Here is a 26884-nt window from a genome sequence, read left to right as displayed (position 1 = left end):
AATCCCACAGGCAGCCATTCTTCTGGATCTGGCCTTGCCACAGAAAGAGCTTAGCTATTCAGAGACTAGTCTGTTAAATGGATCTTTGGCCTATATGTATATATGCGTGTGCATGTGTACATGTGTCTACACAGATGTGTACATATAAGTCCCATTAGGCTCAGTAAGGTAAGGAAGCGGAATCAAGGCCATGCTCGGCTCCCTACGTTTCCTTGGTTGTCCTTCCTGAAGACCGTGACCTCTCATGGTCTACACCATACTAGAAACTCCACCTGAAAGAAAGTTCATCCCTAGCATCTGTGGTCCAATAGTATTCTCTGGGACTAAAGCAACAATATGCTCTTAATGCCATTTCTAAGCCAAGTTTAGAAAAGCAAGCAGGAGAAACACTATCCTAGGAAGGGGAAGAGAGGAAAGGGTGTTCAGAGCTAAGAGAAAGAGCAGCGCTGGCCAAACACCACCGAAAAGCCCCAGAAGTACACATTCTGGTACTGGTCCACAGTAAATGGAAGAGCCCAAGAAATTGGGGGGGGGGGTAGACACAGCAGCACAGGATAAAGGGAGAAATCAGAAAGGAAGAGAAAAGGGGAGAGGACAGGGGAAAAGGGTAGGAAAGATAGGGGAGAGGGAGGATCAGAAAGGGGAAGAGTAGAAGGGGAGGAAAGGGGGGAAGGGGAGGAGGAGGGGTGAGAAGTGGAAGAAGAGGGGGAGGAACAAGGAGAGGGGGGAAGAGTAAGAGAGGAGGGGAAGGAGGAGTGGATAAAGAATAGAGTGGGAGGGGCAAGGAGTTGGGAGGGGGAGATGAAAGATAGGCAAAGAGGGAGAAGGCAGGGAGGATCAAGGAAAGGGGAAAGAATCGGGAGTGGGGTTAGGGTTATGGGGGAGAGAAGGGCAGGGAGAGGGGAGGAAGAGGAGTGGGAAAAGAAGGGCAAGAAGAAGGGAGGGAGAGGTACATAAGGGGAGAAGGGGAAAGGAAAGGGGAGGAGGGAAGAAGAGGGATGAGGAAGGCAAAGGAGGAAGAAGAGCAAATTTAAATGGAGGAGGGGCAAGGGAAGGGAGAGAGAGGAAGGGCAGAGGGGAAGGGAGGGGACAAGAGAGGGGAAGTGTGAAGAAAGGAGGAACTGGGAAGTGTGAGGAAAGGAGGAACAGGAAGGGGGGGAAGCATGGGGAAGGGAGGAGGTGGAAGAGCAGGGAAGAGAGGGGGAAAGAACAAGGGGAAAGGGGAGGGGTAAGAACACGGGAAAGGAAACAGGGGGAAGAACACGGGGGGGGGGAGAGAGAAGAACCCGGAAGAGAGCAGGGAGGGAGAGGAGGAGCAGGGAAGGGGAAAAGGAGCAGGGAGGGGCAGCGGTGAAGGGGAGAGGCAAAGGGAAGGGGAAGGGCAATGAGGAAGGGGAAGGGAAGAGGGGAAGGGAACAGGGAGGGGAGGAATAGTAGCCGGGAAGGGAGTGAGGTAAGAACACATGGTAAGGAGTAGGCCAAGAACACATGGTGGGGAGGGGGAAGAACACATGGCCAGGAGGAGTAAGAACGCGGGGAAGATATGGAGAAGAACCCAGGGAAGGGAGCAGGGAAGAACCTGGGCAGAACTGGGAAAGAACACATGGCAGGGAGCGGGCAAGAACACATGGTAGGGAACGGGAAAATGGCAGGGAGCGGAGAAGAACACATGGCAGGGAACACATGGCGGGGACCGGGGAAGAACGCATGGCAGTAAGGAGGAGTAAGAACACGGGGAAGGGACAGGGAAGAACCCGGGAAAGGGAGCGGGGAAGAACAGTGGGGGTGGGCAGGGAGCAGAGGCTAGAACGCGGGGAAGGGAGCAGGGAAGAACACATGGCAGGGAGCGGGGGAAGAACACATAGTACGGAACGAGAAAAACACATGGCAGGGAGTGGAGAACAACACATGGCAGGGAGAGGAGAAGAGCACATGGCAGGAAGTGAGTAAGAACACGGGGAAGGGAGGGGGGAAGAACAGTGCGGGTGGGCAGAAAGCAGAGGGTAGAACACGGGGGAAGGAGCAGGGAAGGGAGCAGGGGAAGAATACATGTTAGGGAGTGGGAAAGAACAGTGGCGGTGGGCAGGAGTAGGGGATAGAACACGGAAGAGAGCAGGGAAGAACATGGGGAAGGGAGCAGGGAAAGGAGGAAGAATAGTAGCAGGGAAGGGAGGGGGAGAGAACACAGGAAAGGGAGTGGGGGTAGAACATGGGAAGGAGAGCAGAGGTAGAACATGGGCAGGGGACCGGGGTAGAACACGGGAAGGGGAGCAGGGAAGAATATGGGAAGGGGAGTGGAGGAAGAATATGGGAAAGGGGATGGGGGTAGAACCCTGGGAAGGAGAATGGGGGAAGAACCTGGGGAAGGGAGGGGGGGAAGAATATAGGAAAGGGGCAGAACAACTGGACAGGGAGCTGGGGAAGAGCACATGGCGAGGAGAGGGAAAGAGCACATGGCGAGGAGAGGGAAAGAGCACATGGCGAGGAGAGGGAAAGAGCACATGGCGAGGAGAGGGAAAGAGCACATGGCGAGGAGAGGGAAAGAGCACATGGCGAGGAGAGGGAAAGAGCACATGGCAGGGAGCAGGAAGGAAAGAGTGGGACAGGGGGAGGGGGTTGGGGGGGGGAGACTAATGGAGAGAGGACTAAAGGGAAAAAAAGTACTCATCCAGAAGCATGGGCTCCAGGTCCAAGGCTACCTAAACTGACCTCAAATTCCAGCTCATGTACTAGAAAACCATTCAAAGGGAAAGCAATAACCATTTATATAGCAGACTATGCTAAGCATCATTTCCAAATATTATCCCCATTATCCTTAATTATCTTGATTATGATAATGATGCTATTATTTTTTATATATTTTATTTATATATTCTGTATATTTATTTTTATTGATATACATTTTATTTTTATATATTTATATATAAATGTATATTTATTATATATATATATATTTATATGTAAATATATGTTTATTTTATATACAAATATTTATTTTATATATTTTATTTAGATAAATTTATATTTATTTTATATTTATATATATAAATATATATTTTACATATTTTATTTAGATAGATTTATATTTATTTTATATTTATATATATAAATATATTTTTATATTTTATTTAGATAAATTTATATTTATTTTATATATTTATATATAAATGTTTATTTTATATATTTATATACAAATATTTATTTTATATATTTATATATGAATAGATGTTTGTTTCATATATTTATATATAAATAGACGGTTGTTTCATATATTTATATATAAATAGATGTTTTGTTTCATATATTTATATATAAATAGATGTTTTTTTATATTTATATATAAAAATGTTTTGTTTCATATTTTAATAAAAGGTTTGTTTCATATTTTTTATAAATAGATGTTTGTTTTATATATTTATATATAAATTTTATTTTAATATTTTATTTAAATAACTTTATTTATTTTATATTTATAGATTATTTATTTTAATATTTTATTTAGATAACTTTATTTATTTTTATATTTATAAAAATGTTTATTTTATATATTTATATAAATATTTATTTTTATATTTAATTGAATAGATGTTTGTTTAATTTATATAAAATAGAGGTTGTTTATATTTTAATATAAATAGATGTTTTTTTCATATTTATATATAAATATTTTTTTCATATTTTATATATAAAAATGTTTTGTTTATATATTTATATAAATAGATGTTTTGTTTCATATATTTATATATAAATAGATGTTTGTTTCATATATTTATATATAAATAGATGTTTGTTTTATATATTTATAGATAAATATTTATTTTACATATTTTATTTAAATAACTTTGTATTTATTTTATATATTTATAGATAAATATTTATTTTACATATTTTATTTAGATAACTTTGTATTTATTTTATATATTTATATATAAATGTTTATTTTATATATTTATATACAAATATTTATTTTATATATTTATATATGAATATATGTTTTTATATTTTATATAAATAGATTTTGTTTCAATATTTATATAAAAGATGTTTTTTTTCATATATTTATATATAAATAGATGTTTTGTTTCATATATTTATATATAAATAGATGTTTGTTTCATATATTTATATATAAATAGACGGTTGTTTCATATATTTATATATAAATAGATGTTTTGTTTCATATATTTATATATAAATAGATGTTTTGTTTCATATATTTATATATAAATAGATGTTTTGTTTCATATATTTATATATAAATAGATGTTTTGTTTCATATATTTATATATAAATAGATGTTTTGTTTCATATATTTATATATAAATAGATGTTTTGTTTCATATATTTATATATAAATAGACGTTTGTTTCATATATTTATATATAGATGTTTGTTTTATATATTTATATATAAATAGATGTTTGTTTTATATATTTATATATAAATATTTATTTTATATATTTTATTTAGATAACTTTGTATTTATTTTATATATTTATAGATAAATATTTATTTTACATATTTATCTATAAATATATATTTTACATATTTTATTTAGATATTTATACTTATTTTACAATAGGGGAAACTGAGCCAAATAGACATTTTTTTTAAGTGACTTGCTGATAATTACTTCCCCCCCACCCCCCAAGAAGCGTTTGGGGCTGGATTCGAGTTTGGGTTTTCCAGACCGCCATCTGGCAACTTCCCCTCACTCTCTTCGGCAAAATGGGCTAAGTTTTGGATTAGTAGCTTAGGAGTTGCTAGGCGACGCAACGGGTAGGGCACGAGAACTGAAGTCAACAAAAACAACTTATCCGACGTCCTACACTTATTATGACGATTTAGGGCATCCGTACCGTGGGAGACATGCTAGACCCAACCTCCCGGGATGGTGGCAAAAATTTAAATTAACTAATCTCTACATCCCAGAAGATGATTCGGCAATTCTAGCTCTTCGGATGGCCTCCCATGCAGAGGGGGTGAGGGGAGAACGGGGCGGAAAAGCTTCCCAAATTTTGGAGGGCCGGGCTAATTAAGACAGAATTAGGGGCGTCCTGCCCCTGCTCGGCACCCCCTGGCACCCAGGAACTGTGGGTACAAGACCGTCGCTCTCGGCGTCCCTTGACCTGCCTCCCTCCCCATTAATTTACCTGGCTCTGCGTTTTGACGACCTGGGTTGCGGTTCCTTTTCTTCCATAGTTGTGCAAAGCGAAGGTCCCCAAAGGATCTTTGGAAAAGACGGCGACCGAAAAGCTAAAGTCCGCGGACCCGAGCAGGCAAGGGCTGCAGAGAACCACCCAGCTTCAGGAGCTCGAAGCGGGGTCTGCGTTCCCTAGCACTGCCGGCTCACGACTGCGCACTGAGACCGGGGGTGGGGGGTGGGGGGGGGGGCTGGAGCCTTAAGTTCCCGCTCATAGAGGGCTGCTGGCGTAGCCCAAGTTCTAGGGTGGGGGATGGGCCAGGGCCAGGGCCAGAGCCAGGACCGACGTAGGCCAACAAACGTCACTCGGAGAAAGGAGTGAGGGAGGGGGCGGGGGACGAGGCTGTTGTGCTCCGATGCCCAATAGGCCGCTTTATTAGTCTGTAGTGGAAAAATTGGGGGCTCTCCGGTCCGGGCCCACCTCCCAGTCAATGTCGGGCAGGCCTGCGCAGTAGCATGCACAAGCTTGCCGCAAAAAAAGTTAAGATCAAGGTGAAGGAGCAGCAAAGTTCAAGATTCTGGCTCCTTTTCTGCCTCTGACCTCAAGTTTAAGCATGGCGGAGGGGAGGGACCTCCAGAATCATCCTGGCCAAAGTGAGGCTCGCAAGCAAGGGGCTCTCCCCTGGCTTGTCCCCACTTTGGGTTGGAAAAAGATCTCTTTCCTACCCCACCCCCCCGGGGGGGAAAAAAGCCCGACGGGGGGTGAGGGGGGGGGAAGGCAGTAAGGGGAAGGAGTACAGTGATTTGGGAAAAAATGTTGCCCTGATTTCATGGGGGTTGGGAATCACTGCCAAACTATGCAAAGGCGCCAGGGCTCCTAAAAGTTCAATTTTTTTTTTTTCTGCAAACATACAAGTTCAGAACTCAAAAAAAAAAAAAAAAAAAAAATACCGATCAGAACTCTACCCAAGCTTATGGAGTCGCCAATTACGTCCAAAAGGCAAAGAAATCATTTCTGCTTTATGACCTTTACAACGGAGCCAGAATCTCGCACACAATGAACAAGGAAAGAAGAAATAATGGTAGGGAAACATGCTCCCCTGCAGATTCTGAAGAGCAGGCCCACATCCCTCATAACTAATCACTTGCTGAAGTGACTTAGCAACGCCCCTAGAACCGGCTGGTGCTAAAACGATACAAATTAACGAAACTTAAAGTATCTCTTGAAACTGACCTTCCCTTCCAATATTAACTTATTAAAATGATAATAACAATTTTAGTGTGTTTATTTCATTAGACCTAACAGAGGTGCAGTACTTCGCTCTGCTTTTCCAATCTTGTTCTTAATCACCTTCCGGATGGAAAGAAATCTTCAAAATCTATCACCAAGAATGGCCTTTTATTTGTTCTTTTATCACTTGTTTTTAATGAAAATATTTGAAAGTTGGGGCAAGAGTAAAACACTTTGGAGGTGGGTCAGGGTGAAAGGAGAGGGGAGAGAATCCATGGGGGAAATAAAAGTAATAGCCATTGGGAAAATAATTGTGAAGCCAGTTTCTCTGATGAAACCTTCAGTTCTCAAATGTATAAGGAACTGAGTCAAATTTGTAAAAAAAAAAAAAAAAAGAAAGAAAGAAAGAACCATTCCCCAATTGATAAATGAAGAAAAGATATCAACTAAGCCCACAGGGCTATAAAATCATGCATTATCCTCCCCAAAGAGTTTTTTTTTTTTTTTTTGTTTTTTTTTTAAAGAAGGGCCTATATCTACAAGAATATTTATGGTAGCTCTCTTCTCAGGGCAAAGAATTGGAAATTGAGGGGATGCTCATCACTGGGGGAATGGTTGAATAAACTGTGGTGTGTGATTAGGATGCAATATTATTGTTTCCTGTGAAATGATGAGCAGAATGCTCTCAGAAAAACCCTGCAAAGTCCTCCATGAACTCAAGAAAAGTGAAATGTTCTGCAGGACAAAGTAGTAACACTATTGTCTGACCAGCAGCTATGAATGACTTCTATTCTCAGTAATAAAATGATCCAGGACTGCCCTGAAAGACTATATGAAAAAATACTATCCATATCCAGAGAAAGAACTGATTGTGTCCGGATACAGATTAAAGCATACTCTTTATTTCCCTTACTTTATTTTTAATGAAGGTTATTAGGAGAAGGGGGCAGGAATCTACGTTTTCTTGTGACTTTTATGGAAATGTTTTGCATATATTTCACATGTGCCTTCTTAATGGGGGGTGGGATAGGGAGGAAGGGAGAGAATCTGCAAATCAAAGTTTCAAAAACAAATGAAAAAAAATTTTACATGTAACTGGAGAAAATGAAATATTAAATATTAAACAATAAAACAAAAAAGAAATGTTTAAAAGTCAATCATATATTTTAGTTGTCAGTGAAAAGGTTTTCTCTTGTTATATTTCTCAAAGTTAAGTCTATAAAAATTTAAATAAAACTTAAAACTTGTACCTATTTTATCGCACTCCATCTTTGTTCTCTCCCTCCTTTAAGGGGATCGAGAGAGAAATACAGATATAGGAATATCGCCGTATCACCTAAAAAAGATTATAGCACCGGGCAGACCTGAGGCTACACAGGAATAAACCCTCATTTAAAAAGGAAGGGATGGGAAGCCTGAGGACTTATTTTCCTAGCTGCTTAAATTAAGAATTTGAAACAAAGAGTGACTACAAATTCAGAAAGGTAAAAATAACAAAAAACACTGAATTAAAAAATAATTTTATTATTAAATAAGAAATTATTTTATATAATAAAATATCAATTATTAATTAAGTATTAATTAGCTAAGCTAATACTTAATTGTTCATTAATTTAAATTTTAAAATGGATTTATATTGTGAATCATTGGTCATTAATTATTAATGATTAATCTACTAATTAATGAAATCAATTAACTTATGTAATAAATATAGATAATAGATAAATAAATTAATACTAAGAGCTGGTTTTGTATATAACAATAATAAAATGAAATTAAGAGATAAGCTATTGGTTAATATGATTTAAAAAGATAAAAGGCTATTAAATAAAAAAAAGCAAAAAAAATATGATTTAAAAAGAGAGGAGAAAAACAAATCACTAGTATCAAAAATAAAAGGGTGAATATGCCACTAATGAAGAAGAAACTAAAGGAATTATTAAGAGTTATTTTGCCCAATTATATGCCAATCAATTTACAAACTTAACTGAAATAGACAAATACAAAAATATAAATGGCCTAGATTAATAGAAAAAGAAATTGAATATCTAAATAAACCTATTTTAGAAAAAAGAAATTCAACAGGCTATACATGAGCCTCCTAAGGAAAAAAAATCAGGACTACATGGATTTATAAGTAAATTCTGCCAAATATTTAAAATTCCTTATCCTCCTCTCACAATGAGATAAAAAAAAAACAAAAACCTCTTCAAACCTCTCTTTCCATAAATCCAAACTATACTTCTCACTGCTCTCTCATTTTGCCTCACATTCATACGGTGCATACTGCTTCTAATTTACCTAAATGATTAACTTCTGTTAAATCATTCACAGACAAAAATATTGTGATAAAGTAAAACATTTTCCTAAAATTAAATTTTGCCATATTAAGATAACTTCCTGATTGAAACAAGACTAAGTTTATAAACTGCCCATTATAAATCCCACCCTTTCAATTTTTCCCACTTTAAAGCTTTCTTAGCATTTTCACACAGTGAAGTCATCTTCTTTCCCTACACTAAAACAATGAATCTATCCCTCTCAAGGACAGAACACTGTTATATATATATAAAAAAAAGGTCCAAATACTTTTTGTCTATAACTTAGTTATTACACAGATTCTTTTCTTCCCTTGGAAAGGAAATTTTAAAAAAAAATTGTTTTGCTTATATATATTTTCAAAATATATGCAAAGTCAAAGCTAAAGTAGATTCACTCAAAAGAGAAAAATAAGGAAACTATACTAGTCAACCATATCAATCAATATTATCTTATGCCATTTAAAATAACTAGACAGTAGGAAGTTGTAATATTGCTGTGATATGGGAAATGATGAGTTGGTGGATTCAGAAAAATATGAAAAGACTTAAGAAAGATGATGTTATCCATCTTCAGAGAACCAGAGGACAAACAAACATAATATGGGCATTACACAGATGCATAAGCATGTATAAATGCATATGATTATAGATATCTGTGATTGTGTTTCTGTGTATGTGTGTGTATATGTATGTGTGGATATATATCTGACCATTATTGTAGCATGCTGGGGAGGGGGGGAAAGAAAAGAGAAAAAGAATAAAGTCAAAAGTGCACAGCAGGGAACAAAAGAAAATCTACAAGGAAGCAAAGGCAAGAAGGACAGCTCTGAACTTATTGTATAGGTTTATATATACTTAGAGATTTTCTGGAAATGTATTGCTTTATATTTCTAATTCTCTCTTTTGGTCTGCTATGCACATGCAATTTTTTTTCTATTTTGTATTTAAGTTTAAAATAAATATATTTTAAGTTTTAAAAAAAACAGGAATAATTGGACCAAAAATCTGGAGGATCCAAAAGTGAAATTATTTTGGAAGCAAATTTTATCAGGTCAGAATCATTGAAACCAGTCCTATAAAGTATAACTTGGGAAAATAAGATGGCAGGATACAGAGTTAATAATTTTAACAGGGAATGTGAATGAGATGAACTGTCTCATAAAACAGAAGCAGATTAAAAGCCAGAATCTCACAATATGTTGTTTATAAGAAACACATTTAAAGCAGAGTGATACATACAAAGTAAAAGTAAAAGGCTGGAGCAGAATCTATTATTCTTCAGGTGAAGTAAAAATAAAAATAAATAAAAAGCAAGAGTAGCCATCCTAATCTCAGATCAAGCAAAAGCAAAAATTCATCTAATTAAAAGAGATTAGGAAGGAAACTGTATCTTGCTAAAGCAAAAACTGGCCTAATTAATAGAGTTAAGGAAGGAAATTGTATCTTGCTAAAGAAGACCATAGATAATGAGGCAATATCAATACTAAACATATATATATCAAGTGGTATAAGTATCCAAACCCACAGAGGAGCAGTTAAGAAGAAATAGACAACAAAACTATACTAGTGTGGGGGGGATCTCAACCTTGGTGTATCAGAACTAGATGAATCAAACCACAAAATAAACAAGAAAGAAGTCAGAGGTAAATGCAATGTTCAAAAAGGAAATTAAAGCAATAATAAATACCTGAAACCATTAGCAAGCACCATATGTAAGTGGAGATAAATTAGAAGCACTCCAAACAAGATCTGGTGTGAAACAAGATTGCCCACCACCACCATTACTATTCAAGACTGTATTAGACATAGTAGCTTTGATGATAAGAGAAGAAAACGAAATTGAAGGACTTAGAGTAGTTAATGAGGAAAGCAAATTATCACTCTTTGCAGATGATATAATAGTATACTTAGAGAATCCTAGAGAACCGACTAAAAAACAATTCACAACTTTAGCAAAGTTGCAGGATACAAAATAAATCCATATCAATCATCAGCATTTCTATAAGTTACCAACAAAGTCCAGCAGCAAGAGATACAAAGAGAAATTTCATTTAAAATAACTATAGATAATAAAAAAATATTGGGGAGTCTGTCTGCCAAGACAAAGTCGGGAATTATATGAACACAATTATAAAACATTTTCCACACAAAGTTAGATCTAAACAACTGGAAGAATATCAAGTGCCCATGGGTAGACCGATCTAATATAATAAAAAACTAACAATTCTACCTAAAGTAATCTACTTATTCAATGCCATACCAATCAAACTTCCAAGAAACTACTTTACAGACCTAGAAAAAATAACAACAAAGTTCATCTGGAAGAACAAAGAAAGGGCCAAGAGTTTCAAGAAAAAATGCAAATGAAGATGGCCTAGCTGTACCAGACCTAAGACTATATTATAAAGCAGAGGTCATCAAAACCATTTGCTACTGGCTAAGAAATAGAATAGTGGATCGATGGAATAGGTTAGGTTCACAGGACAAAACAGTCAAAGACGGTAGTAATCTAGTGTTTGATAAACCCAAAGAACCCAGCTTCTGGGATAAGAACTCACTCTTTGACAAAATTTCTAGGAAAATTGCAAAACAGTATGGCAGAAACTAGGTACTGACCAATAACAAATACCCTATACCAAGATAAGGTCGAAATGGGTTCATGATTTAGACATACGGAGTGATACTATAAACAAATTAGGAAAACAAAAGATAGTTTACCTCTCAGATCTGTAGAGAAGAAAGGAATTTATGGCCAAAAAAGCACTAGAGAACATTATGACATTCAAAATGGATAATTTTGATCATCTTGAATTAAAAAGGTTTTGTACCAACAAAACCAATGCCGACAAGATTAGAAGGGAAGCAGAAAACTGAGGGGAAATTTGTACATCCAAGATAAAGGTCTCATTTTGGAAACATATAGAGAATTGACTCAAATTTATAAGAATATAAGCCATTCTCCAACTGATAAATGGTCAAAGGATATGAACTGACAATTTTCAATGAAGAATTTAAAACCATTTCTATTCATTTGAAAAAAAATGTCCTAAATCACTATTGATTGGAGAAATGCAAATTAAGATAACTGAAGTACCACTACACATCTCTCAAACTGGTTAAGAAGACAGGAAAAGATAATGATGAATGTTGGAGAAGATGTGGGAAAACTGGGACACCGATACATCATTGATGGAGTTGTGAACTGATCCAACCATTCTGGAGAGCAATTTGGAACTATGCCCAAAGTGCTATCAACCTCAGCATACCCTTTGACCCAGCAGGGGGTCTGTATCCCAGAGATCATAAAAAAGGGAAAAGGACCTCCATGTGCAAAAATGTTTATAGCAGCCCTTTTTGTAGTGGCCAGAAACTGGAAACTGAGTGGCTGCCCATCAGTGGGAGAATGGCTGAATAAGTTATGGTATGTAATGTTATGGAATATTATTGTTCTGTAAGAAATGACTAACAGTTTGACCTGGAAAGACTTACATGAACTGATGTCAAGTGAAATGAGTACAGTCAAGAGAACATTGTACACAATAATGACGATATTATTTGATCAACTCTGATGGAAGTGGATCTTTTCAACAATGAGATAGTTCAGGACAATTCCAATAGACTCGTGAAGAAGAGAGCCATCTGCATCCAGAGAGAGGATTGTGGGGACTGAATGTGGATCACATAGAAAAAAGCAAGCCATAAAAAAGGTGAAAATGCTTTCTCAATTTTTTTTTCCTTTTTGATCTGCTTTTTCTTAAGCAGCATGATAAATGTGGGAAAAAGTATAGAAGAATTACATGTTTAACAGAAATTATTTGCCATCCAGGGGAGGGATGGGAACTATCTTTGCATATATTTTGAAAATAGAAAGCTATCTTTGCAGATATTTTGAAAAGAGAAAGCTATTATTTTAAAAAAGAAAGAAAGAAAGAAAGTAAAGAAAGAAAGAAAGGAAAGAAAGAAAGAAAGAAAGGAAAGAAAAGAAAGAAAGAAAAAAAAGGAGAGAAAGAAAGAAGTCAGTTCCCTGAATATGTCAAAATAAAATGTTTATATCAGTCCAAAGAAAAGCTTTGTTGCTGGCAGCTGCAATAACACTGCAAAACAGATCACTGAGACAGTAATCAGAAACAATGAGATCTCCAGGTGATTTCGGACTGAACCTTCCCTATGACATTGAGGTCTATGCCAGATGTGTATTCTTAAATCCCAGGATCAGAGGCCAAATCACACCTAAGACAGGATCCCTGATTAAACCACTGCAGCACTGATAGCAAGCCAGAGCCAGAACCACTTCTCAGTGGTCAGAGCAAAAACCAAAGTGTCAATCATTTGTTTAAACACCAGGACCACAGACAAAGTATTCAAACCAGAAAGAACCACATCAAGACAAGTTCAGCTAGCTGAAACTGAGAACTAGATAGATATCTCCAAGGGTAAATGTTACCTCATCCCCCTCTACCACATTCGGATCAGACCCAGGATAAATAAATGAGATCTTTGCCATAAGTACTTAACAAATTTTCTAGCATAAAAGGCTATTAAATAAAAAAACAACAACAACAAATTTTCTAGCAGTGGGCAACAAGCATTTAGTAAGCACCACTAACAGAATTGTACTCTATTGGTCTCTAAACGATGAAGAACTAGAACTGCACAAAGCAGGCCTGGACACACGTTTTAGAGCTCAAGTAGCAATTTAACTCATCACTTCCAGAGTGAGGAATACAGTTTGCAAGCTGGAAGTTGTCCGGAGTGGGAGACCTCTTCCTGTAGCAGGAAAGGTAGAGATTTTATACACAAAACCTAAGTGGAAAGGTGGATTATACTACAATCGTTCCCAGGGTTTGATTGTTTTCCCATGACAAGCCCACGAGTGCAGGCCAATATGGATGTTCTCCAGGCCTATGGGAACAGTTCTTAAGTGATCATTTCAAATTCTGGAGTTTTTTACTTAGTGGGGGACAGGCCCAAAGTTCTATCTCAGGAATAGGTTCTGCAATCTTTGATTTCACTTCACTTGATACACACAGGGGAGCATCGTGAAGAATTGGTTGATCATTTAAGTCAGAGTCTGCCGGGGAAATAGCGGCTCTGAAAAATCTAGATTGCTAATCTTTTCATTATAGATACCACATCAATAATTACAAAAATCAAAATAATTTTCACGTGCCTTCCTTCTGACCAAAGGTCGAGACGACCCCGAAGATCGATGAGGGACATTCATTTGAGACATGATTTGGATGTTACGTACAAATAAGTGAGTTACAAAGTGAATGGTAAGGCAGATGGCAAGGCAAATAAAGAAGACAAACAACAGACCAGGAAGGACAGAAGGGACTATGCTGCCAAAGTTTCCAGGCAACCAGGAGAGTAGATTAAAGAAACGTGAGGGGAAGACATGCTTCAGAGATGTTCTGATCCCTGTTCCATAAATCTTCAGCTTTCTTGTTTAGAGCACTAAGGTCTTCTTGTATTTGAGAGGACTGGTTGACATAGAAACAACATTCCCCCTCAATGACAGTGCCCTGGTTATTTCCCCCCTACCTCCCCCCACCCCCCGCCGTTAGGGCAGCCAGCACCCTACGGTTTTGCAATACGTTGAGGGCAAGTGAATCGATCTGCATTTGGAGGCTGGTGACAAGCTTCCCTGTACAATCCTGGCCCCTGGCAGATGGGGTACGGCACGCCCAAAGTGGCAGTGGTACCGGTCAGGAATCCAACAGAGGGCAACAGGGCCGCAGAGGGCAATAAAGCGAGCCTCTGTTGCTGATGGAGGGACTTTAACTAGAAAGGAGCTTCAGCGGAGCTTCCCTGGAAATAGGGACAATTTGGCCATAGTGTAGACAAAAGCACAGAGACTTTTCCAGAAAGGGATGTGGAGAGCTCCCTAAGAAGAAGAGAACTGTGAGAGGAGGCAATTCGACAGCAAAGGTAAGGGTGCTAGAGGGGAGATTCCAGCTGCCACGCAGGGCTGGTTAGCTCTGGCAATGTCATGGAGCCTTCCCGGGCTTCCCACACTAACCCAGAAATGGAAAAGATGCCTTTAGAGTTGCATTTATTGTACAAAAAGTCAGAGGTCTGATGTCTGATTCGTTAGGACAGGTTGCTACACTCCACGGGTTACGGGGGGCTCCTGCACTGTTGGGAGACGCCCCGTGGCTGTGGGAGCTGGCCAGGGGACTCAAATGAGGCATTTAGGCAAGCAACCCAGCTAGAATTCAAAGGTGGAATTACATTGCGGGGGATTTAATGATCCAAGGGGAGGGCCCATGTTGCCACTTAGGCTCTGGATGCAGAGACTCACTCCTAAGTGAAATGGAACCTGTGGATAAGGGTCTGATAAGCAAGGGACCCTAAAACCTGGTATTAAAACCTGTTATGGCTTTTTGGTAAATTTACTTGGTGGTGGTGGTTGTTGTTGTTGTTGTTGTTGTTGTTGTTGTTGTTGTTGTTGTTGGCAAGGCAAATGGGATCAAATAACTTGTAGGGTCACAGTTAGGAAGTGTTGTGGGAAGCGTCTGAGGCGAATCTGAATTCGGGTTGTCTTGATTCTAGGGCCAGTGCTCTATCCACTGCACCACCTAGCCACCCCAGTAGATTTACTTTGAGGGCCTCTTGTGCTAACGTTCTGCAAATGAGGAGAGAGAGAATGGTAAGGGACACCGGCTGCTCCCTTCTCATCAGGTGGGCGACTTCTGAGGCCAGAGAAGATCGGGAGGTTTTGGAGGCCAGTAAAACAGAACGCTCCCACAGGGGTCACAATCCAGGCTTCTCATGGGGGTGACAATGGTTAGAGCTTCAAGGCGTTGGGACCTCCCATGAACCCCACACCCAATTACTTAATCTGAGCATCCCAGAGAAGTGTTGTATGGGGCTCCTGAGCGGATGGTTCAGTGGGAGCAGGGCAGCCACACCTGTTGGCCAAAGGAAGGGAATTAAGACTAGAATAAACGTCCTAAACCATACAAGTTTGAGATAAATACAATGTAAAAATGGAAAGAAGAAAACCGCCATCTTGATGAACCCTGAGATTGGGGCTGAGAGGACAGGGACAAGGAGAGAAAAGGTTTAGCTTAAAGAGAGTAACTGCAACTTGCAGCCCACTTTCAGTTTGGGTGGGGACAGTTTTCTGGGTCAAATAGTGGTTTCAAGGAAGCTGAAAACCCAGCAAGATATATTTGCAGAGAGAGAGCATCTCCGGTACACTGAGTCACCCAGTTGGATTAGGAGCTAAAGCTCAGGTGCGATTCCTAAAGAATGGGATTGGGAGACAAGTTGGTCAGGCTCGGAGCTAACCCAATACACCATTGTGGGAGGCAGCCACTAACTGCTATGTTTCCCAGCCATGGGTACAGTAGCACTGAGCATCCTGTGACAATCTCTTAGGGACTGAGCTTATGAGAACCAAATGGTTTCACTCTAAGGCCTAGGAGGGCTAAAGGAAGAAGGGCTTCGGGCCAGGAGGATTTTGCAAGGAAGGTTTTGATATTAAAATTAATATTAAAATAAAATTAAAATAGTAACAAAGTGATTATCCAAACTCAACCATGCCTGATGCTGAGGTAATTGACACAAAGGAGGTGCTGAGGGACTGGCCTAGCTAATTAAGCTCCTGTGAAATGGGTACCTCTGCTACTGTGTATTTCTTTAGGAGCCCCTCCTGATTTTTTTCTAGAAGGATTTTTGCCACCCCAAAAGCTGTGGCTGTACAGCAGGGGAACACTTCCACCCACTGGGAAAACATACAGACCACAACCAAAACATATTTGTAACCACGGGTGGGTGGAAATGGAATAAAGTCAATCTGCCAGGCTTCAAAGGCTACATCTAGGAAAGGAAACTGCCCACGAGCTGGCTGCAGAGGCTTGGATACATTTTGCTTGGGGCAAGAAGGACACTTCTCAGAGGCGGTGACAGCAGCCTGATGAAAAGTACTTTTTGAGCTACTTCCACCAACTTTCCAGGTCACCAGTGGCTGAATGAATGAAGCCATCCCATCATGCCAAGGGATGACTTCTTAGGGAGCTAACCCAAGCTTGGCTTGCTTTGGGATCAGCTTTCTCTTCTGGGCTGTGGCTATTCTTTCATTAGGCCTTTGGGGTCAGAGAGATAAGCTAAGGCTGTACCCAGGGGGCAAAGGGAAAGTTCAGAGGGACTCCTGGCGGGGGACCTGGGCCCTGGGTAATTGGAAAAGTTAAAGCTGTGATTTTAACTGCTTGCTCAGCCAGTCTTTTCCAAGTGAATGAAAGTGGTTTTCTGGGCTGGGCCCTGGAGTTTTAATTACTGCTCATGTCTGGGGAAACAGCAAACGGTCTAATCTGCCCTCGGGAGGCGAGGAAACCCCCAAGTTTCCCCAGTATCCCAAAGCCTAAAAGCATAGCTGCTGTCATCGGAGACATTAATGCCGTTTTCCTTTTCCTCATTCCCAAGGCCTGGCTACTGCCTCCAGTTCCACTTGTTGTGCCCCATGGGTCCCAGGGGCTGAAGCCTCAGCCACTTCCGTGGTAATGGGGTTGCCCTATTTAGCAACAAATCTCCTTCCTCCTTTCGGAGGCATCCCAGTCCAAGTCTGCTCCCCCCAAGAGGGTTTCCTTCAGGTCCTCCCCGGGAGGAAGCAAGCCATCCCTGTTGCCCAAAGTTTTAAGTATAATTATCCCATGAGGCAAAAGTTGTCCCCACATTTCTAGGGGTGCACCAACAGCTCTCCCTCAGACGGGAATAAATTCAATGGGAGGGAATAGCTGGGGAGGTCTCAAGTTGGGGGGTGTTGGAGGGCAGACTTCAAAGAATCAGACTTCTGAGCTCCAGGAAAAAAGCTAAGAAGTCAGGTTCCGGATCCTTTAGGAGTCCATAAAGGGGAAGGGCAATAGCTGAGAAGTCAGGGATCCCGAGAGGTCAGTAACCTGCCAGACGCAGGAGGGCGCGGAGCTGACATTTGGTGACAGATAGGGGAAACTGAGTCATGGCTCTAGGACGGTTCCAATCTAGGCAAAGGCTGGAGGCACAGAGGTAATGTCCAGGGAACTTCACAGAGGGGAAGGCAAACAGGGGTTCGGCCCTAACTACAATTGGCCTCTTGGTGCTAAACCACTAAGGAGGTTCACAGAGTCCCTGACAGAAATGTCACTGCGGGGGAGGGGCGGGGGGAGCCAAGGAGGTCCTCACCATACTGGAAGAGGACAGAGTCCTCAAAACCTAAGGAGGATGAGTCACATTTTAATATCTGTGAAAACTAGGATGGTGACTCAGTGACTTCCTGAGGTGGGGCCATCGGGGGACTGTCATCCCTCTCGGATAAAAGCACATTGGCTTTCGGGGGCAACTGGGATTGAAAAGAAAGCATTACCCAGAATGGCCCCAGTGGTGCAAGGTGAAGCAGAGTGTGGGGCTCTGGGAGGACAGGTGTTCTGGGTATTACAAGGGCATTAGCTGCTTGGGGATCGTGCACAAGTTGCCAACCCTGACCCACTAGCCTTGCAGATGGGAAAATGGGTGTGTTCTTGTGGGAAGGACAGAGAATAATGGAACCCTTAGAGAGGTAGGCACTGAGAAGGAGCCCAACTCCCTCCATGGCCTCAGTGCTGAGTGGGTATTGCATATGCAAGGCAGGGGTTAAGATGAGACCAGCTGCATGACCATAGGAGGGCACTGATAACTGACCCTGGTCAGGAACCTCTGAAGCCCACAAGAACTTGCTTGTGGAACTTGCTTAAGAGTCCCCTGGTCAGAAGGGGTGAAGGGAAAGGGGGGCACTTTCAGAAGCAGAAGGTGTTTTGTAGTGGCGAGAAACTGGAAACTGAATGGACGCCCCCTCAGTTGGGGAATGGCTGAATAAGTTATGCTGTATGAGTGTTATGGAATATTATTGTGCAGTAAGAAACAATCAGCAGGATGACCTCTATAGGGCCTTCTTTTCAATCCCAGTTGCCCCCAAAAGCCAATTTGCTTTTATCCGAGAGGGATGACAATACCCCGACGGCCCCACCTCAGGAAGTCACTGAGTCACCATCCTAGTTTTCACAGATATTAAAATATGACTCGTCCTCCTTAGGTTTTGAGGACTCTGTCCTCCTCCAGTATGGTGAGGATCTCCTTTGTTCTCCCCTCCCAAGACATTTGTGTCAGGGACTCTGTGGCCCTCCCGGAGAGACTTCCATGAATTGATGAGAAATGGAGTAGAACAAGAGAACCTGGTACACAGCACCAAGAAAAGGGTGTGACCATTAACTCTGATGCAAGTGGCTCTTTTCACCAGCAAGGTGATTCAGACCAGTTCGCATAGACTTGCGATGGAGAGAGCCATCTGTATCCAGAGGGAGGATTGTGGGAACTGGGTATGGATTCCAACCTTTCATCCCTTTCACCTTTGTTGTTGTTTGCTTGCTTTTTTCCCCTTCTCATTTTTTCCCTTTTTGATCTGATTTTTCTTGGGCAGCGTGATAATTGTGCAAATACAGATAAAAGAACTGCACGTTTGACCTGTATTGGATTACTTGCTGTCTAGGGGAGGAGTGGGGGAAGGCAGGGAGAAAGAAAAAGTGGAACAAAGTTTTGCAAGGGTGGATGCTGGAAACTATCTTTGCATGTATTTTGAAAATAAAAAGCTATTATCCAATAAAGAGATTTAAAAAAAAAAGAAGTGGAGGGTGTTGGGGATTAATGACACAAGGAAATGGTCAAATGAAACAGTGGCCTGTAATTTATGGAGCATCACATCCTAGTGAGTGTCTAGGAGCCTCAGGAACCAGGGCAAAGGGGTGAAAGGCACCCATCCCTCTGATAAAAAGGGAGAGATATGGGCCACAATGGTCTTATTTAACAATCCCCCAACTGAGATATAACCTTGACCCCAGGGGAGGGGAGTAGGGAAGGCACAGGGGTTTAAAACGGGTGTCCAGTAGAGCAAAGGCCTCTTGCCCCTGGATGAGCAAGAAACCATCCCCAGGAGGAGTCCTGGGGACAATGGGCATGGCCTGGATATCCCCCTCCCTGTGCCAGCCCTCCTGCCAGCCTCCTTGGAGCCAGGCCATGCTGAGGGATTGGAATTATAGGGAGGGGCCCTCAATGTTTTCTGGAGTACTTTCTCTTTTTTCTCTCAGCATCTCCTCCAGCTCCCCTTTGGCATCCTTTCCTCAGTGGCTGGGTTCCCCACAAGTAAATCAAACCCCCGGCCTGATTGATTTGGATGGCATGGGGGTGGGGCTATAAGATATGGGCTGCCACAGCTACCAAGGAGTTGCAAGGAATCATTTCTTTGGGGCTTCCCTAAGTTCCTTTTTCTTGTTTTCATCCTCCTCTGCCAGGGTAACCGCCATTCATGCTGCGGTCTCAAGGAGAAATCCAGTATAGAAGTGTTGCCAATCATAAGCAGCTTAATTTGTTTTAGGTATGGGTGGGTGAAGATTATAAACAAAGTAGGAGAGGAACCCATCTATCTTAAGCTCCACCTCTAGATCTTCTAAACCAGCTTTTTGACACCAATTTGTCATCTCCCCTTTCCTGTCCAAGGCAACCATGAGTTGATCCAGATCCAGATCCCTAAGTCTGGATGGAGACAGGGTGAGTTGGAACTGCTCAGCAAAGCCTATGGGAGCCTCAGTGGGGCTGGGGATACTCTTTGGCACTAGCCTGGAGTTCTCCACGCTGCCAGACCTTCCGACTAGAGGTCCTGACATCGAGGTCTTCCCCGGGCAAATTTGGGAATTTCACATCTTGAAAGGGAACATCTTGAGATCTGGTGAATGGATATAGTTTAGGTAGTTTGGGGAGGTTAAGGAGATTTTAAAATGATTTAATCTTTCCTTTCATTGATTCTAATTTAGACCTATATTCCCTTTCCTTTGCCTCTGAATATAATTTATTATAGCTGTCCCATTCAAGAGGCCGAGGTTCCTTATTCATCAGTTTTTGTCTCAGATGCTCTAATTTAATCCTCTCCAAGCTGCCCCCAATGAGCCAGCAGACTTTGAGATCATCATTAGTCAAATCTACCCAATCCTGGTATATGGGGGACAGTCAGAAGTCTGTCTCATGCGTTCGAAAGGCACATGTTGGTTCTGGGGGAGAGTCAATGCCTCGACCTTCCCTTTTGCCTTTACCACATCTCTGTCACCTCTTGGAGGTAATTCAGATTCAAAGATAATCACAGCCTCTAACGAACAAGATCACATAAGACACCGACACAAGTACCCTGGAAAGGGATAGGACAGTACAAATACATAGATACACATAATCCTCCCTACTGTGCTCGCAATCCACTTAAATTACAAGAGTAAATATTTCAAAACTCTAACCAAGGGCACAATTAAACTGTTACCGACCACGTGAGTAATTCTTACACAAACAAAATTTACCTCCTGCAGAAAATAAAACCCAAAGTCCTCAGCTCCACATGCATTTATTTTTTCTCTCAACAGTATTTTATTTTTCCAAGTACACGTAAAGATAGTTTCCACCGACGGCGCATTCATGTCCCGGCTTTCCCACATTCCCTCCAACATGTATCAGTATTTTTTCCTGCTACCTTAGCCAATCTGAGAAGGGGAAAGCAGTTACCTCAGAGTGGTTTTAATTTGCATTTGCTCAACTCGATAATGAATCAGAGCATTTGTTTTTCATCTGACTAGAAATGGCTTTAATGTCTTCATCTGAAAATCATTCATATCCTTTGACCAGCTATCAACTGGGGAATGACTTGTATTATTACATTTGACTGGGTTCTCTATATATTTTAAAAATTAAATCTTTATCAGAAATACTGGCTGTAAAAAACGGTTTCCCAATTTCTGGCCACATTGGTTTTATTTGGGCAAAAACTTTTTAAAAATTTATTGTAATCAAGTAGCCATTTTACATTTCATCATGTTCTCTAGCTCTTCTTTAGCCATCAAGTCCTGCCTTCTCCACAGGCCTGCTCTACCAATCTGCTTATAGTATCACCCTTTATGTCTAACTCACGAACCCATGTCAACCTTATCTCGGTATAGTCTGTGAAATGTTGATCAATGCCTAGTTTTTGCCATGCCATTTTCCAATTTTCCCAGCAGTTTCTGTCAGGTTCTAATTCCAGAAGCTAGAGCCTTTGGGTTTGTCAAACACCAGATTACCAGAGTCATTAACTACTGTGTCTTGTGAACCTAACCTATTCCACCGACCCATTACTCTCCTTCTTAGCCAATTGGACTCGCCTTTATAAGAGAAAGGAGAACTCACAGTCCATAGCAGGATAGGCCATCAAAGAGAAAAGACACATGCGATAGCCTATCCACGTGCCAAAACAAAACAGGCCTTCCCCAAGCAATCTGGATCAATAAAAGGGTACCTGGGATGTTCCTCACAGGAAAAGGCGGGCTTGATCAAAGGCCGAGCCTGATGGTAGGTAGAGCAGAGAATTGGAACGCTGAATTTGCCAGATGCGAAGTGTTGGAACTCGGGGGGAAAGGTCCAGCGGCACCTCGTCCCTTCCCTCACCTACTAGAGTTCAAGGCTTCACTTCTATGTCCACCCCTTAAAACTGCTGCCACCGATACATACCGTATTTACTTGGTCTCTAAACTGGGACCAGCTGGAGCTGCACAAAGCAGGCCTACAGACAGGTTTTAGAGATCAAGTAGCGGTTTAATTAATCACTTTCAGAGTGAGGAATAGTTTGCAAAGTGTAAGTTCTCCTGGGCAGGAGACCTCTTCCTGTTGAGGAAAGATAGAGATTTTACACACAAATCATAAGTAGAAAAGGAGGGGGGGGGGAAATAGATTACAATATAATCATTCCCAAGGTTTCATTAATTTCCCAGAAGAAGCCCAGGGATGGAAGACAATAGAACGAGTATTGTTGCACATTAAGAAATTGTTAAAAAAGAACTCTGGGAAGACACTAGTTCTTTGTTCGTTACTGATAACTTATAAAGAGCTGGCGACTGTTTATCACCTGATTAATTATGGACTCGGGATGACTCTGAAAACAAGAACCAGTGAATAGATGTGAACTCTAAGATCTTGTGAACAGAGAGAATGAGAATATTTTTGATATCTAAGTTGTCAAGTCCTGAAATAAATCAAAGCCCTGGGGTGAGGAATAAAGTGTCTTTAATTCAGATAACAGGATAGCAAAACTGCCACCCTAGGGGATGGATGTCCAGTGGATTTCCCAACCAAAGAAAAGCCATGGAAAAGTTTTTCTAGTTTTAAGAGGAGGTGGGAGGGGGGATAACATGAGGCAGGAAGGCCCGGTCATGAGATCCCAGCCCCGCTCAGTAGTCCGAGCAAGGACAACCACTTCATTCCGGCTGTTTTGCCCTTCATCACGTGAATCCCGGTGAAGGGGGGGCAAGGACATCAGAGGCCTAGATCCAGCTTGAGCCAGCTTCCCCCATAAGGCAAGATCTCAGAATGGGACTTAAGGCCAGATTTAGCTCAACCTCAACAACACTGTCTCACTGAGAATCCTACTGATGTTCTGACATTGCTAGGATCATTCAAGGAACGGCAGGTAACAATACATTCGGTATTACCAATTTCTGTCCTTATATCAACAATTTTCTGTCCAAGGAAATGGTGTGAATCATTAGGAGAATGTTACAAAATGAAAGAGCCTCTGGGTGCTCCTTTTGAATTTCTGAAATTTCCACAGTATTTTTTTTCCAAATACATGCAAAGACAGTTTTCAACATTCATCTTTGCAAAACCTTGTTACAAAGTTTTCTCCTTCTCCTCGCTCGTGCCCCTCCCCAAGCCAGCAAACGATCTGATACAGGTTAACCATGTGCAATTTTTCTAAAAACATTTCCATATTTGGCATGCAGTGCGAGTAAGATCAGTTCAAAAGGGAAAAAAAGGCAGCCAGGTGGTGCCCTGAACTCAGGAGGAGGGCCTGAGTTCAAATCTAGTCTCAAACACTTAACCCTGGTCACTTAACCCCAATTGTCTCAGCAAAAAAACAAAAAAACAAAAACAAAAAAAAAAAAAAACAAGAAAAGAAAAGAAAAAAAATTAAAAAGGGGGGGGGGGAGAACAAGCATGAACAACAACAACAACAACAAAAGGTGAAAATATTATGCTTTGATTTGCAGTCTCCATAGTTCTCTCTCTGGATGTGGATGGCACTTTCCATCACCGGTCTATTGGATTTGCCTTGGTATCAGTCTGGAGGCTTCTGTATCTGGGAGTTAGCAGGCCTCACTCAGGATGGCCTAGTACACTGTATGTAGCCCTGAGCGTCGGTGTCTAATTCCCATCGTATTGAAAGGGTTATTATGAATTATGGGAATGGGAACATCTTGGATGTCCTCCCTCTGGCCTAACTGCACCTCCTTTTTCTCTGCTATATGGGAAGTTTGCATTTCTATATTCTATTGCAAGTCAGCCAGGTGGCGCACTAGTGCATAGAGCCCTGAGCCTGACATCAGGAAGGCATGAGTTGGACAGGAGTAAAACATCAAATATTCTATTATAGCTCGGTTGATATTTAATGACTTCTGGGACTTGAGGAAATAGCCAGATGATAGAAATGAAGAAACTATCGTTTATTTGGAAAGTAGGTGCACTTTGGACTTTGAAAAATTAACATGTCGGAAGAGATTTCCCTTCTAATGGTTGACATAAATTTCCTGGAGAAAAAATTGCTCTCTCTATTATCTCTATCTCAGAAAATAAGACAATAGGATTTCTCCTTTTAGAATAGTGGTTGCAATTTGAAAATAAATGTAACCAATCCTAATATGATTATATCAAAAAACCAAAACCAACCAACCAACCCATGGATGTATTTTATATCTTTGATTCTGTTACTCATCATTAAAGGATTTCATACTGACCATTTTTATTATAATTCCTCTCCCATCAAGTACTAAAAAACAGCATCATTCTGCTTTTCTCAGTAGGGATCCAGATGAAGATTAGGAAATTTCCCCACAAAAGCAAGGCAGCAAATAACTGTGGCCATTGACTTTGTTTTGTCTTTCAAAGTTATTGGCTATCCTCTCATTATATAATAATGAAAATTTTGCATAAAATAAATTAATGGGCAGAGATACTGGAATGGTTTGCCATTCCCTTCTCCAGATTATTTTACAGATGAGAAAACTGAGGTAAACTCAGTGACTTGCGCAGGGTCACACAGCTAGTAAGAGCCCCAAACTGGACCTAAATATGAAAATGAATCTTGACTCCTGCATTGAAAGTCCCCTGCAGTGCTGCTACCCAGCCACCCCTACTCACAAGGAATCAAAAAGGACACAGAAAGTATTTAAACAAGGCAGAACAAGCCACTGATGCTGCTCAGTAGTTTGTAAATTATAGAGCTTGGGAATAGGTTAATCTTCCATATCAAAAATACAAATCAAATCAAGGGCTACTTGTGAATTGATCCGGGCATCCTGGAGACCAATAAGGAACTAGGCCCCAAAAGCTAGCCAACTGTGGCTACCTTTTGATCCAGCAGTCTCACTACTGGATCTGTAGGATCGGGAAAGAGGGGAAAGTAGCCACAGGTGCAAAAATGTTGGCAGCAGCCTTTTGTGCACTGGTAAGGAATGGGAAAGTGAGTGGATGCCCTTCAGTTGGGGGAATGGCTAAATAAGCTACGGCATATGCAGGTAACGGAATATTATTGTTCTATCCAAAATGATGAACAAGATGATTTTAGAAAGGCCTGGAAAGACAAGAACTGATGCTGAGCGGGGAGCAGAAACAGGAGAACATGGTACACAGTTAACAGCAAAACTGGATGATGACGGACCACCACAGACTGAGCTCTACTCCGTGATCCCAAGCCAATTACAATAGACCTGGGATGGAAAAATGCCATCCCCATCCAGAGAGGATGGATCCAAGCCAACAATTTTCACCTTTTCTGTTTGTTTACTTTTTCTCTCTTGGGTTTTTTTTTTTTTTCCCCTTTTGGCCTGATTCTTCTTTCGCGATATAGCATATCATATCCTGGACATCATACATGGATAACCTATACATACATCATATCACATACATCATACATATATAACCTATCTGAGACTGCTTACCGTCTTGGGGAGGAGGAAATAAAGGGGGATTTAAAAAAAAAAGGAGGGAGAAAAAAATTAAAAACTCAAAATATTAGGCGAATGAATGCTGAAAACTCTGTACATGTAATTGGATAAACAATACACTCTGGAAAAAAATTTTTTTTAAACCATGAGCTAAACTTATTTGCAGATAATCAGCAAAATGTTTCTATTATGTGCCAGGCACTTTGCTACAGCCTTGGGATCCTGATAAAAATGTCACAGCCCTACTTAAGAAGGAAGACAACACAGAAGACTATATACACAGTAAACACCAGATACTCTGATAAAGGAAGGAAACAATCATCCTCATCATCCTAAAAACAGCTAACTTTCGAGGTTTGCAAAGTGCTCTTACGCATATTTCATCCTGACAGCAACCCTGGGAGGTGGATGCTTCGGATTAGTCCATTTCACAGTCGAGGAAACCGAGGCGGAGAGAGCCCCCGGATTGGCCCGGTGGGTTTCACCTCGGGGCTTGGCGACTCCCCACTCCAGTCCCCCGCACCGTGCCACCTACGAGGTGGGCCCCCCGGGTTCAGAAAAGGCTTCGCGTAGTTTGGCTGAGAAGCCGAATCCGGCCAGATGGGATTCAACCCGAGACGGCCGAGGAGGGGGGCCGGCCTGCGGGCACGGGGATGCTCCGCGGGCACGTCCCTGCCTCTCCCCGGGTCTCCCTTTCCCCACCTGTAGGATCCGGGGCTGGATTACACGCCCGGGATACCTTCCAGGGGCAACATCCCACAAACCTTTGAAATCCAGGCTTCATTCATTGGACATCACGGCATCAAGTAGGATGCTGGGTAAATTCTGACATCGAGAGCCAGGAGATGCCCACAATGTGGGGGCAGAGGGGGTGAGAGCAGATGCTAGGGAACGGATTGGCCCCGAATCACACAGGGTTGCTGCGAGGCTCAAATGAGAACATGCATATTAAGTACTTTGCAAACTCGGAGGAGCCGTCATATTGGCGACTAACACGAGCGGTAAATACCTGCTGCGTTCTGACGTCCCAGTTTTTCTTTCTACAGAAGGAAGACGTTCGAGTCAATGGGCTCCGAGGTTCCAGATGCCAGCTCGGAGGTCCGGGAGAAAAGGTAAACCAAGACTGCCGCCGTCCCTCCCTCGCCACGCCTTCGCCACGCCCCTCCCT

The 26884-nt window shown here is 41.3% G+C and overlaps 1 protein-coding gene across 3 annotated transcripts in view; it reads right to left on the bottom strand.

Moving 5' to 3' along the window:
- Positions 1–26864, bottom strand: part of LOC100927726 (speedy protein E4A) — a 35102-nt gene extending 8238 nt beyond the window's left edge. The window contains exons 1-2 of one of the 3 annotated variants that reach the window (XM_031944964.1): positions 26726–26841; positions 22017–22381 (exon numbers count right to left, since the gene is read on the bottom strand). Coding sequence is in view for 1 of the 3 variants with exons in the window: in XM_023507078.2 (XP_023362846.1) it covers positions 26090–26100 (11 nt within the window). In the remaining 2 variants the exon portion in view is untranslated. Of the gene's footprint in view, positions 1–22016; positions 22382–26089; positions 26491–26725 lie in introns of those variants that run through there. The other 2 variants (XM_012553381.2, XM_023507078.2) reach the window with 2 other exon arrangements.
- Between the last annotated feature and the right edge of the window lie 20 nt (positions 26865–26884).

The sequence above is a fragment of the Sarcophilus harrisii genome, chromosome X (assembly GCF_902635505.1).
Source record: "Sarcophilus harrisii chromosome X, mSarHar1.11, whole genome shotgun sequence".
Classification (NCBI taxonomy): Eukaryota; Metazoa; Chordata; class Mammalia; order Dasyuromorphia; family Dasyuridae; genus Sarcophilus; species Sarcophilus harrisii.
The sequence above is the reverse complement of the archived record's forward strand: the minus strand, read 5'-3'. Positions and strand labels throughout refer to the sequence as shown.